Below are 13,980 nucleotides of genomic sequence, written 5' to 3'. Positions count from 1 at the left end.
TCCACAAGCTGTGATTCTGAAAATGTCCTTAAATTCTGTAAAGTTATCATTACCCGATATCACACCAGTAGCGCGATTGTCTCTAGTCGGTACCTTCGAGTATGTATAGTTTGACATTTAAATGTTCTACCAAAATAGTTCCAACGACTTCCGGTAGAGGCGCTGATCAGATTTTCATACAAAATTTGTCGATAGCTGATTGTCGATAGTGTTAGAGAATCGCGCTACAGAATATAAATAAAGTCTTCGAGGTCCCCGGATTCGACATCCGACGCTAGCGACATCTATAATGTTTTTTGTTAGCTCAAGCTTGAAGTTTAGTTCCTAATTTCCTTAACGGATGGCAATGTGCTCGCAATTTGAAAACCTATTATATCCTTTGGCTATATAAAGATTTATGTAGTTAATAAATCTACAATTGAGTAATAAAATCATTTACTTAGTACTAAAATCATAATAGGCTAGACTAACAATCCACTAATCCAAATTTTCTATCCATTGCAGGCATAATACTGTACACATTCATCCAATTCCATTCAACACCGGCAATCGTGACGTCAGTCTTCATTGGAGTCGGCATCATTTTCTGCGGCTGTGCGATGGTTCACAACGTATTCGTATGGCAGAAAGAAAAGACCAATTTAGTCAAAGCATTTAGGACACAAGAACTGAACACCACGACACCTAATTTGAATGCCTCAAATGGTGTATTGATTGGGAATGGACATTTAAATAATACCGGAATGGGAAACCTTAGTTTCCACAGCATGACGGGAACTACTGTGCCTTATTCCCATCCGATTACGCTGTTGCAGCAAGGAGGACCTTATATTATTAGGTGAGTAATTTTTAATCACTACATATTATGAAACAAAGTCCTTTCGCAAGCGACTCTCCCCAGGTTTCTGGGGTACATTTAGCGGTAGTTTATCTATTCAATAGCGTTTAAACTCATATAAAAACAGTTTGAATAGACAGAAACTACCGCTAAATGTGCCTCAGAAACCGGGCATCTGTCCGCTCGGACTATAGTTCTATGGCTTATTTTTATTAAACTAGCTGACCCGCGCAACTTCGCTTGCGTCCAATAAGAGAGAATGGATGAAATTTTTCCCCGTTTTTTGTAACATTAATTACTGGTACTCTGCTCCTTTTGGTCGTAGCGTGACGATATATAGCCTATGTCCTTTCTCGGGTATCAAAATATCTCCATACCAAATTTCATGCGAATTGGTTCAGTAGTTTAGGCGTGATTGAGTAGCAGACAGACAGACAGACAGACAGAGTTACTTTCGCATTTATAATATTACTAGCTGACCCGCGCAACTTCTCTTGCGTCACATAAGAGAGAATGGGTCAGAATTTTCCACGTTTTTATAACACTTTTTACTGTTACTCTGCTCCTATAGGTCGTAGCGTGATGATATAAAATATGCCTTTTTTTCACGAAAAATATATCAAAATTATTTATATCTCCTAATATAACGAAGTCGCGCTAAGGCATATCCGCCATTAAAACAGTTGCCATGACAACGGAATTTTGTTAATTTAATCCATACTTAATATTATAAATGCGAAAGTAACTCTGTCTGTCTGTCTGTCTGCTACTTAATCACGCCTAAACTACTTAACCAATTTGCATGAAATTTGGTATGGAGATATTTTGATACCCGAGAAAGGACATAGGCTACTTTTTACCCCGCGAAAATGACGCATTTCCCGGGAAAATTCAGAAAATTCAACGAAGTCGCGAAAGATCAATATTGTAATGACATTGAATTAACAAAATTCCGTTGCCATGGCAACTGTTTTAATGGCGGATATGCCTTAGCGCGACTTCGTTATACTAAGAGATATAAATAATTTTGAGAATATTTTTCGTGAAAAAAAAGCATATTTTATGTCATCACGCTACGACCAATAGGAGCAGAGTAAGTAACAGTAAAAAGTGTTACAAATCATGGAAAATTCTGACCCATTCTCTCTTATGTGACGCAAGCGAAGTTGCGCGGGTCAGCTAGTGTCATTATAATATTGATTATTCGCGACTTAATTCGCCACCTGAATTTTTCCGGGAAATGCGTCATTTTCCCGGGGTAAAAAGTAGCCTATGTCCTTTCTCGGGTATCAAAATATCTCCATACCAAATTTCATGCAAATTGGTTTAGTAGTTTAGGCGTGATTGAGTAGCAGACAGACAGACAGACAGACAGACAGAGTTACTTTCGCATTTATAATATTAGTATGGAAGTATGGATAGTATGGATGTGACGGACTAAACCACAGGCGAAAGCTAGTATTTCTTTTATATTATGTACATTGTAAAAGTCCAAAAAAATTAGGTGCGTAGTACTCGTAACCGGCGGTGTAGTATAGCAAGACGTATGAATGTAAATGTAGTTACAGTAGTTTGTATGGATCGTAGTAAGTAGCGTTTTTTGGTCTCTGCCTAGTCCAATGGGAAGAGGGCGTGACGTGACGTAACGTATGTATGCCATCAAAAACATTCTGTAAAATCCCCAAGTCTCGCTGCTCATTCTTTCTGTCGTAAAAAGTTGTGAGATCTATGTAATACCAAGTCGATTCATCTATTTAGTCTCTACTTGAAGGACTTTCTGTCTTAAGTTATTACGTAAGTTATTATCATGCCAATATTAAAAATGTTTACGCTTAAAACAAATAGATCGACTTGGTCATCGCATGAAAACACAAATTGGTATGTACCGGTACGTAGTAGTGCATGATAGCAGTAGGTTGTGTTGCAGGTTCGAATCCCGCAAATGACATCGTGATAAAATATCCAAAGATATGTAAATTGTAACCGGTAGTAATTGATTGTGCACCGGGATCAGTAATTTACGTAAGCAAAACAAGTGTTAGACGAACGGGACTTACCTATACGATTATCGATAATGTCAGTTACATAGCAAGCAATGAAGTTACCCGTTAGAATTTGCTACAGACTAATTACATAGAGAATTGTCTTCCTCATACAATTATTTGTTAAAATAAACTCTCATTCATAAAATTACTTATTCAAAATATTTTTACCGTCACTCTTTTAGGCAAAAGACTACCCATATTCTTTTATCTACCTTTTTCCAAACTCCAACTGTCTTTATTCCCCATCGTATCTCGCCATTTCGAAAACCTATGTTAACCTAGACTCGGTCACTCCATAGATCCCAGTCTCCGTGCGTCAAAGGAGGAGCCTTTAACAGTCGTTAAGCCCTGTCAAATGCTTTCGTTCAGCAACAGGGTGCCTTTCCACCAGAGATCACATACATCGCATAACTCGAGATGCGCGTCTTCCTTGCAGAGCTATTTTCCGGCGGCACATCTTACTCGCACCGCTACATAGCTAAGTTTCGGTGGAAACGGTCCCATAGTTTCACAGCTTAGCTATTACATAGCATATATCTGGTAGAAAGGCACCCTTAACAACTTTGACATTAGTTTCACAATCATAAGACATAATATCTGCTTTTCATAAATAAGGTTTTTTTTCAACTTACAGGCCTCCAACAAGCACTCCTCCAGGTGAAGGAGCGGCTACTCCGGGCGTGCCGGCCGCGACCATCGACTTAAGCCACGACACCCACGAGCTCAGCACGCTAGTCTGATGACTTATATGTGACGTGAAGTGACGAGAATGACGTGTCAGTGTGATAAGACTATAGTCTTGTCGCAAGAGAGAAAGAGAATTTGTTATAGACGAGTTGATTGAGTGTTTAAATTTATTGGGATTGGCTCGGCTTTGCTTTTATTTCAATGGTAACTTTGAACAACTTTTAGAATGAAGCTTTAAAAGAACTAGATACATTAAATTACGAGCAAGTTGCTATTTTGATAAGATTGGATACATTTTAAAATTCACACATTCCTAAAAATTTTAACAGATTTTTCCTCTATTTATGGTTGCCATTCCATATACCTACGGATGTAAGTTGCAACCCATTTTTCAAATCTGCCTAAATTATTTATAAGAATCTGGCATTATAATTTTCAATTTAAGAACTCAGACCATTATTAAACTACAATTGTTTTATTCACTGACATGTCATTTCTCCCCACTATTTCAAAGTGGTTACAACGAATTTAACTTTAAAGAGAGGAGCGCGTATTGCCGTATTTTGATACGAAAGTTATACGACAACGTCGAACGATCATGATGTGCAAGTTTGTCCCGAAGGCGGGAGTGTGAATGACGCATTGCTTGAGTGTGTATGAGATTTATTAATTAATTTATAATATTTTACTGTTTGCCTTCGATCTTTGAGACAATTGAAAAAAAAATCGAGTTTCTACTCTAAAAAGAATTATCAGATATGTGATAAATAGATCGATAAATTTGAAATGGCATTTTTCTCTTCATCGGGCTTAACGCTCGGCATTGCTTTCAACATGCTCGCTGTGTTACTTGAGTCAAAATCAGCCGGAATTGCGTTGCAGCTTATTGCCGGACCTTGCTTCGCCGTACGTCAGGCAGTAGGTTCGGCAGGAACGTCAGGGCGTTTTAGTGCCAGATAAATTTTATACGTGTTGATTACTGAAGTCACATTTTTTGTATTTTATCGTTACAATACATATTAAAGCGACAGTTAAGATTTAAATGTTACTTAAAACTGAGTGACGCTTTAGTATTGTTCAATATTAAAGTAAATGTCACTCAATTTCAAGCACATAAGTTTTTAACATTGAACCTAAAAAAGAAACATAAGATAGTTGACATTCGCAATGGTGCGTAAATACACACCAGTGTTGGGCAAAATTTAGTTTGATTGATGATTGATGATTAAGATTAAATTATTTAATCATGACTAATGAATAATGACTAAAAAAATTCAATCATGAGTCGTGATTGATGATTAATTAGTGTTAGTGTTAGTTATTCAATCATGACTAAAATTTTAATGACTAAAAATAATAGTTAAATAAAACTAAGCTTTTCAAGTCTACGTTCCATGACTGTTGATTTGTTTATCACAGGTTTTTAATTAAAGCTAGTTTTACAACAGAATCAGTTAATTTTTTTTTAATTTACACAGGTACACATTTGCAAAAATAAGTTCGGGCTAATTTAGTTTAAAATAATTTAAATTGCTTTTTAAAACTACGCGTTTTTAAAATCAAATTTTATAAATAATGGAATTATCTTCTTTCAGTCAACTTAAGGTGGTGATCAGTTATAGTTTTATAGATGTGTTCAATTAAACTAAAATTATGTCACCTGAATTATTTTTTTTAGTTTAATCATCATACAAAAATACAATAAATTAGTCATCAGTCATTTAATCATTAAATGATTGATGACTAATTTATTTAATCATGATTATGATTAGTATTTTTACTCATGATTAATTCAATCATGACTAAATTATTCATGACTAAATTAGTCATGACTAATCAATTGATTGAAAAAATTAGTTGATTGACCCAACACTGATACACACTATAATATTATAACAGGTTGTATAAGGCTTACTAAGTACACATAAGCCGGTCGGCATTAATCAGCCGAGCTGATAATATGCCAGTCGATTTCGCTTAATACTGCCGAATCGACAATACCGACCCGAATCATGTCATAAAACTTTGTTATTTAACATGTTATGTTATTTAATGAATACGCATCATTCTATGTGTAGAATTTATTTCAATAGTTTTGTAAAATGTTGTTTTTATTTTCTTATATTTTATGTCTCAAACATCGAAGGCAAATAGGCTTAGTTATTTCAGCATTCGTTGCATCTTTAACTGAAAGGCCATAGCCTATAACATTCTTGTTTTATTTGTATATTGTGGTAACTGTACATATTGTTCTCTAGTTTATGTTAAAATTGCCATGTTTTATTTTAATTAGATTTTATAAGAGAATTGATTCGAGATTTTTTTTATTATGGACCTACTGCCTGCTACAGACCTTATAGCAAAAAATATAGATACTCGTTTCGTATCCTTAAAAATGTATGGATTTATTTTTTATCGATGTTTCAGCCATCTTACAGTGGGATGGGTTATATGAAACCTTTAAAATTTCAACACGTATATGATTTATGTTTCAATACTATTTTTAGTCTCGAAAGTTTATAAAATGTTAAGCAAGTCGAAACGTAGCACTTAGCAGGTCCATAAGCATTAAATACTTAAAAATTAAACTTACTTTATACTTTGAATTTCAAAGTAAAGACAGACTTTGTTTTAAATATTTTTTGGATTCAAAGAGGCAACAATAAAAGTATTTTTTATTTCTGAAAACATTACATGGTACACTTGCCTCAATAAAATTGCCATATCCACAAAGAAAATGTGGACTAAGAATAAAAAACATTTTGTTTATGATTTTTTTCGAATTTTATTAAAATATCATACAAATATTTTCTTAATATCCTTGGGTTTATAAGTAAAGTTAATACTCAGTTGTCTTTTAGCAAGATATTGCGATTGATTGAATAGTTCAAATAATTAGCAATAAATTGGGCCCACCAATTCGACAATAATATTTAAAAAACCTCATAATAAAATAAAAAAATAGTCCCAAAATGTATATTTGTACATAGTGTTTACAATAAATCAGGAGGCATAAATTTATTTATTTTTATTTACTTTTAACTGACAAACAATTTTCTATTTTTTATTGTAGTTCGTTTTATGTGAGACTAAAAAAAGAATAAAAAAATGATATTTAAAAAATGAAATTTGTTTTATTTTTCCTTTAAAAATTGTAACTTTAACACTTTTTTTAAACGTTTTTGCGATTATTTGCTTCCTTTGCCCTGAAATTCATAAACAGAAAAAGGTTAGATGTAAATGTTTTTTTTGGAAAAGAAGTACTATATCATGTTTTACATACAAGTAATAATCTAACTATAATTTTAAGATTTAAGATGTATTGCAGTGAGATAGTGTATCTTGAATCTCAGGGTCAACTCCCGAATTGTGTACAGTGCAATTTGTTTTTCCAGCAGCCCAAAGTACAATCGGCGTAAAGAGGATTACTTAATTTAAATCTTCAGGTGTAAGGTACATTATTTGGATTCACTAATTTCAACTCTAACACAGTTGATGACAGGCTAAGCTGATGATGACTAATTTCAACAAGTATATAGAGTATTTCTCACCTTTTCATTCCTTGATAAATGCCTGTATAGTATCCGCTCATGTACCAGCTGAACAGCATTGAAGATATAGCCTGGTCTTCAGAATCAGTTCTATCGTTTGAAGGGAACATCATGGGTGGCGGGGCCATCGGCATTTCCATTGGTCCTAGCTGAAAGTTCGAAAACACAAAATGATTTTAATTATTATTTTTTGTGGATTTGCATTAAACCTTTCCCCTTTTTCAGTGCCTATTAAGTAAGTTTTCTGTGGTAATATACAGTAAAAAAAAACTTATTAAAAATATCTATAAGATTCCAGTAACATTCTCTCTTAAGAATTTGTTTTTAACACTGACTATACCATCTCTACAATATTTTACTAGTTCTTATTCATGCAGTACTGTGAAGAACCCTGCAAATTAGTTGAGCAGCAGGAAGGAGAAAATAATATTACCAACAAGCACTTGAATAACCTCTAAAATAGAGATCTAAGTGCTTTTCGGTCTAGCAGATTCATATTCAATATCCGAATTTATTCTCAAAAAGTTTATGTATTATTATGTAAATAAGTAGTAAAGCAACATAACTCACATTTCGTAGCATAGATATATTGGGCATGGCTGGTATTGGAGGCAGCTCAAAGTTACTCGGTCGATTGTTCGCCTTCTTCTTTTTAGATTGTCGCTTCTTCTTTTGATATGCGGTTCTATCTGGAAATTGTATTTATAAATTGTTCATTACCACTCATAATAATTGGTTCAAATTAAAAGCGATTTTGAAGGAGATTGGATTGTATGTAATTTTAGGAGGGCAATGAATATGATAAATAAAAGGTGTATTTTTGAGATACTTGCTGCATCTACAGATGTAATATTGACAGCATTCAATGCCAAATATTGAGTTAGGTCTGGCCATAATGACACATCACTGATACAAGAGTCATAAATACTATAGATGCAAGATAGCACTATGGCAAATACTTATATAAACCAATTAACAGTATGCAATAAAGGAGATGGGTGCGGATAACAACAAGGTTTCCTTTTGTTTTGCCACCTAGTCTTCTCTCATCTACATTACTAATGTACATTAAAATTTGGCCTTCTATGCATTCACTTCTATATTAAAACATGAAGGTAAATGGTGTATATTTGTTACCTATGCTTTCAGGGCTGGGTACTCGATCACTGACCCCCATGTCCGGAGTGGGTGACTGGCTGCCAAAGCCATCATCATTTTTCTCTAATAATGCTTGTTCAATCTGCCTAGTTCTTTCTTCATTACCCAGAGAAGGCCTCAGTGATTCTAGTAAGACTACTTCTGAGTTATCGTAACCTGAAAATGTGAGGAAATACAGGTGAATGTTCATAAAGTGATTATCATTTCCTTGTTTTCTTTATGTTGTGGCTGGAGATAGATCATTAAAATATTGGTTGTCTAAGCTGCCTTAAAGCCACCTCTGATGCCTTAATGCAAAAGCTGGTTAGGGTATCTTTATAATACAAGTATGTATTTGGAAGTTTATAAGTATGTTTATCAGTTATTTGGTTACAACTTTATTAGATATACAATTACTTCAAGGTTTAATGTAGACACACAATTATTCAAGTGCCAATTTATAATAGATCCAGAAATTATATTATAAAGGTCTTTGAACGCAACAAGACAAAAATATTCTGCATTGTATTGTGTTTATTCCAAAGAGCCATTAGTGTTTAAGTCCCTGTGAAATTGTAATCTAAACATCTTTACCTAAATATTTAACAATACAGTCCTTATCACTGAGCAGTCTAAGCACAAAAGCTTCATATTCTTCACCGTCTCCGGAATACACTGAACGACATGGCATGCCAGGTTTCCATTCCACTGCCGAATTTGATGAGTCAGGCCTCGATACAGGCTTCACTTTTTTGTTCTTAGAGCCTTCTGCAACCACAATTAATAATATGTACTGACCCTTTTGTATCCATAACATGAACTCTACAATTTTGAAAAATTAGGCATACTGACAGTTTTGAACCTAAATCAAAGCTGAAGAGTTTGTTTGTTTGAACGAGCCAATCTCAGGAACTACTGGTTCAAATTGAAATAAATATTTTTGTGTTGAATAGACTATTTATCGAGGAAGGCTTAAGGCCATATAACATCACGCTACGGCCAGAGCAGAGTAGCAACTAAAAATTTTACAAGAACGAGAAAAATTAACTATAAATACAGTTTATTCCAAATAACTGTACCAGGCAGACTAAGTCACAGACAAAAGCTAGCGCTTAGTAGAAACTTTTATTGCTAACCTACCCTCTTTGACACCTCCATGAGTGTTGGTTGACATGGCCACGCGTTTCGCTACCTCTGCGTTAGCAATCATCAATGCTTTATCATAAGCCGCCGTCAGCTTCGTATCATCCCATTCAGCACCTTCATTGTCATCTTCATCAGACTCCGACTGCAAAAATTACATAAATAATCATAAAACTAACAACACAACCACAAAGTCTCTACAAACAAAACAAATTTTATCATTTTCACGAACCATATTCATCCCTTTCACATATAAAAGTTCACTTTTGGACATTTCAGACTTTGAGTTACTTGTTTTTTGTGATTTATTTTTTAATTATCACTAAAATTTAAGTTCAAACGATTTCATCGATGCTAGAAGCGAATTTTGTTTTTATTTGACAGTTTGAGCGTTTTGACAGCCGTCGTTGAGTGCTGTCTGCCACAGATATTGTTTAAAACGTTTTGTTATTAAAATATAATGCAGTCATATCAGAATAGTAATGAGTGCTGTTTAATAGTCTTATGAATGATCGTTTCAATAGATTATGTTAGTGTCTGATACACATTACATACTTAACCGAAAAATTATAAAGTAAATTCCTATTTAATAAAAACTTCTAAGAGTATTCTCGACGGGGAAAGTATAAATATTTTGGAGACTAACTGGTTTACGCAGCTCAAGTGTAATTTGGGCAAGAGAAAATAAATTTATACGTCTTAGTCTCTGTTTGACCCCATTTTTAACCATCTGCATTTTAATTTTTATGAAAATGTGTTAAATCGTTTAGCCGTGGAAGCGCATACGGAAACTCGCGTTTATAGTATTCGTATTTATCTAAAGTGATATTAAAACATTAATATCACTTTAGATAAATACGAATACTACTACTAATGAGGTAAATAAAAACTATTAAATCAACATAAGTTAAGTACCTATGTACCTATAAGTCATATCATTTTAAAGTAATAAATGTTTATTGTATATACGTACCTACCTACAGACATTTACATACACACTACACATTTGGCATAAAGCCTTCATAATACGTGCTAAAATTAAACTGCCAACGATACGATATAATTTATAGTAAAATAATGTATTCAAATACGTGCCCCTATTACGTGACAAGACTACAATATTATAATCTGAGCCAAAACTATTACATGAGTGAAGTCGGACGGCGTAATCTTGTATCATGTCTTTCAAACGTCAAGCTAACGTCCAATCATGAGAAACATACACAATAATGTTGGCTAAGTTTGTCCAACGTGGAAAAGCTTTTAAGAAAATTGTACTCTGGAATAGGTTTGTTATTTTTGATTGAAACTGTTTTATTAAATTAATAGTAATATTCTGTAAATAATATAGTAAATATTGTATGTAAATAAGTAGGTAGGTACCTACCTACCTAAGTAGTTACAGTTAGGTATTGACCCGAGGCCATAAACATCGTAAGGGAACCTGTTGTACCTAGGCCGGTTTTTTAGAAATATATTTTTTATTGTGATTTGACGTGCAGCACACAAATCATATTTGCATAGTTTGAAATGTCAATTATTTGGGTACTCACCAAAAAAATATCAGAAATGTATATTTAATATTTACATTATATTTTTAAATTTAAAAAAAAATGGGAAATGTGGCCAAGGTACAACATACCGTATGTACCTAGGCCAGTAGTACATTGTACCTAGGCCACATTGAAATTTGGGGGTAATTTAAGCAAATTATCAAGTTTTGTTAGCTAAAATCATTTTATTTGATTTATTACAGTACACAGTATTATTACAGTATACAGTATTTAACAAAACATTTAAGAAAATCTCAAAAGATCAAAATTTAGAAATGATAAAAATTAAAATAATATTCATAGCTTTTTTTATGCTTTTCAAACAAAATATTTAAACAAAAACAACTAACTTTGGCCACCGTTTCGTTACATCACATCGCTGCGCCTGCCAAACTCCATATGTGTATTTTGATGTTAAAAAAAATGAATATTGTGTCCCAAATAAAAAAAAAAGTTTTCCAAAATCTCACAAAAGACACATGTGGAACTTGGCAGGCGCAGCGACGATATCACATAATATAATATAACAAATCAAGATACCTATATAGCATAGCAAAGGAAAACAAAATATTGAAACAACTAGCTGACCCGCGCAACTTCCCTTGCGTCACATAAGAAAGAATGGGTCATAATTTTCCCCGTTTTTGTAACATTTTTTACTGGTACTCTGCTCCTATTGATCGTAGCGTGATGATATATAGCCTTCCTCGATAAATGGGCTATCTAAAACTGAAAGAATTTTTCAAATCGGACCAGCAGTTCCTGAGATTAGCGCGTTCAAACAAACAAACAAACTCTTCAGCTTTATAATATTATATAGTATAGATTAGTATAGATTATCTTTACCTATATATAAATTATTATTTCTCTCTTAAATTTTAATCAGTCATTTGGACTAGCTATTATAAAAACACTATCAATAATGTAGATATATTATTCAGCCTTAAGCATTTAGTAGAAATCCCAGTACTTCTGTATCTCTGGAACATAATAAATTTCTCTGTTCTTGTTAACTTTTTGCGGGGTTTTAATCTCCTCTTTTTCAGGCCATTTCCAGTTTTTAAGTGATTTTTGCATCGATTTCTGAAATAATAAAGATATTTAATTAGGAATATTATTACGTAAATGTGAAATAATTTAATAAAACATTCTCCTGACCAAAGTATAACATCCAGGTTGTACCTTGGCCAGTGGCCAAGGTACAGCTGATCGACAGTGACCGAGGTACAACACTACTCCAACTTCACTAAAACGGTGATTTTATATAGTTTAGAATTTAAGTATCTCGTAAGTTTTTAATTGTGTTGAGACTTGTAAAATCAAAGAACCGATAGCATATAACAGTTAAGTGACTATTAGAAAACTTTTAAAACTATTAGACTTCAAAATATATTAGAAGTACTTACTTTTTCACACAAAAAAGTTTCAGCGTCGATAACACCAAACACCGGCTTAATGGCGGTATGCGACTAACTTTACATTAAATAGTCTGTAGTGACGTATCGAATACCGTAAACAGTAGAATTTAGTATCGCGCGAATATTTGAAAACGAGCCCAGTGGCCTAGGTACACATAGTGCCAAGGTACAACAGGTTCCCCTAATTTGTATCTTAATACATCTTCATCATCAGCCTAGCCTTTTGTTCCAACTATGTCGGAGTCAGCTTCGTCTCACCGGGTGCAGCTGAATAGTAGTGCAGTATTTTACATGGAGCATCAGTCTATTGGATCTCCACAACTGAGTTACCTGAGTTATAACACAATGTCCTTTGGTAAGACTGGTTGTCAGACTTCAAGCTAGTGACTGCTGGTAGATAATGACTGTGAAAGATCTTTGAAAATGCGGGACCCACAATTAAACATGCCTACCGAAACACAGAGGAGCTTAGTATGAGTAATATGGTCACTCATCAACAGGTCAACCTGGATAAGTGTACTTAGCCACGAGCTCCTTGACCTGACCTGGTATGGGTAGGTACAAGTTATTAATTTGGTTACACTGTTGTAAACAAAAATAATATCGAGACAGTTCGTAGTAGATGAAATATTATTAGATACTTGGTAGTTTTGAGTGGCCTATGCTTTACGTGGACTGGTATTTTGTAAACAGCCTCCTAGGAAAGTAATTCAAATGACAAAATTTTAATAACTTTAGGTACTTACTTTAGAGGTCAGATAAGCCAGTCTCAAAATGCGCCGTTTAGGCCGACATTAGGTTCCCGCCAGATTATAATTATTCAGCCAACGTTGGAAAGCGTGTGATTTATCACCAAGTTAAAATAACTGGGATTTTGTTATTTTTTTAAATTGTCTTTCATAAAAACAAAATTGTAACTATTAACTTTTTTCTTTTTCTTACATGTTTGACCTACGAGAACTGTAAGTATGTAGGTATTCATCCAAATGGAATTGAATCGTACTGCTTTATTGCTTGCAAATAATAATTGATATAAAAAACACAAGCAATTTCTTCTATTTATTAATACGGAAGTCACCAGCTGCACGAATTAATCGGCTTAGGAAAAGCAATATAGAATAAAAAAGTAAGTACGCGTTTCTACAATGAGATTTAAAAATTGTACCAGTGCAAACAGAGTGTGAGTTACGATATTGCGAAATGTGTCTGTTTCAAAGAAAATTAATTTCCTGCGAGCGAGATCACGACAAATAGCTTTTAGTCTGGCTTATACATTTTTTTGCTAAAATATTGTGATTGGATGTGGTGTTTATTCATAGTTCAACGAACAACTTCATTTAGTACAAGTAGGTTAGTTACGACTAGGACTCCCCTGTGACTTCTTTTGCTTGAAAAAATTGAGAGTTCGTTTAGATTTACGCAGCTATCGTAGTATACACGAACTTGGAATTATCTTGAACTCTACACGTGCTCCAAAAATACCCATTTCCCAAAGGACAAATAAGGTAAAATCTTATAACTGAAATTCTAAACATCACTTGGGATTACCAGACGAGCTTTTTGGATTAAGCAATACGCGTCTGCACAAGAATTCCTTAATTAAACTCG

At 33.8% G+C, this 13,980-nt stretch overlaps 2 protein-coding genes across 2 annotated transcripts in view; one reads left to right on the top strand and one right to left on the bottom strand.

Annotated features, from left to right (window-relative positions):
• Nucleotides 1-6,259, top strand: part of LOC142979046 (uncharacterized) — a 47,708-nt gene extending 41,449 nt beyond the window's left edge. The window contains exons 3-4 of the mRNA XM_076123807.1: nt 505-838; nt 3,518-6,259. Of these exons, the coding sequence (XP_075979922.1) occupies nt 505-838; nt 3,518-3,623 (440 nt within the window). The 3' untranslated portion in view covers nt 3,624-6,259. The remainder of the gene's footprint in view (nt 1-504; nt 839-3,517) is intronic.
• Nucleotides 6,260-6,532: 273 nt separating this feature from the next.
• On the bottom strand, nt 6,533-9,812 carry Smn (survival motor neuron). The gene is made up of 7 exons (XM_076123808.1): nt 9,634-9,812; nt 9,399-9,546; nt 8,853-9,026; nt 8,259-8,435; nt 7,692-7,810; nt 7,122-7,270; nt 6,533-6,776 (listed from the first exon to the last, which is right to left on the bottom strand). The coding sequence occupies exons 1-7, from the start codon at nt 9,673-9,675 to the stop codon at nt 6,743-6,745; spliced, it is 843 nt and encodes a 280-aa protein (XP_075979923.1). The 5' UTR covers nt 9,676-9,812; the 3' UTR covers nt 6,533-6,742.
• Between the last annotated feature and the right edge of the window lie 4,168 nt (nt 9,813-13,980).

This window comes from Anticarsia gemmatalis, chromosome 15 (genome assembly GCF_050436995.1).
Source record: "Anticarsia gemmatalis isolate Benzon Research Colony breed Stoneville strain chromosome 15, ilAntGemm2 primary, whole genome shotgun sequence".
Lineage (NCBI taxonomy): Eukaryota > Metazoa > Arthropoda > Insecta > Lepidoptera > Erebidae > Anticarsia > Anticarsia gemmatalis.
The sequence above is the reverse complement of the archived record's forward strand: the minus strand, read 5'-3'. Positions and strand labels throughout refer to the sequence as shown.

Excerpts from the sequence above, each read along its gene's own strand:
- Smn (XM_076123808.1), bottom strand. The coding sequence starts at position 9,675 with ATGTCCAAAAGTGAACTTTTATATGTGAAAGGGATGAATATG. Across the intron at positions 7,271-7,691 it reads ATATATCTATGCTACGAAAT|CTAGGACCAATGGAAATGCC; the intron begins GTGAGTTATGTT and ends TCGAACTTTCAG. Across the intron at positions 6,777-7,121 it reads ATTTATCAAGGAATGAAAAG|GGCAAAGGAAGCAAATAATC; the intron begins GTGAGAAATACT and ends TATGAATTTCAG.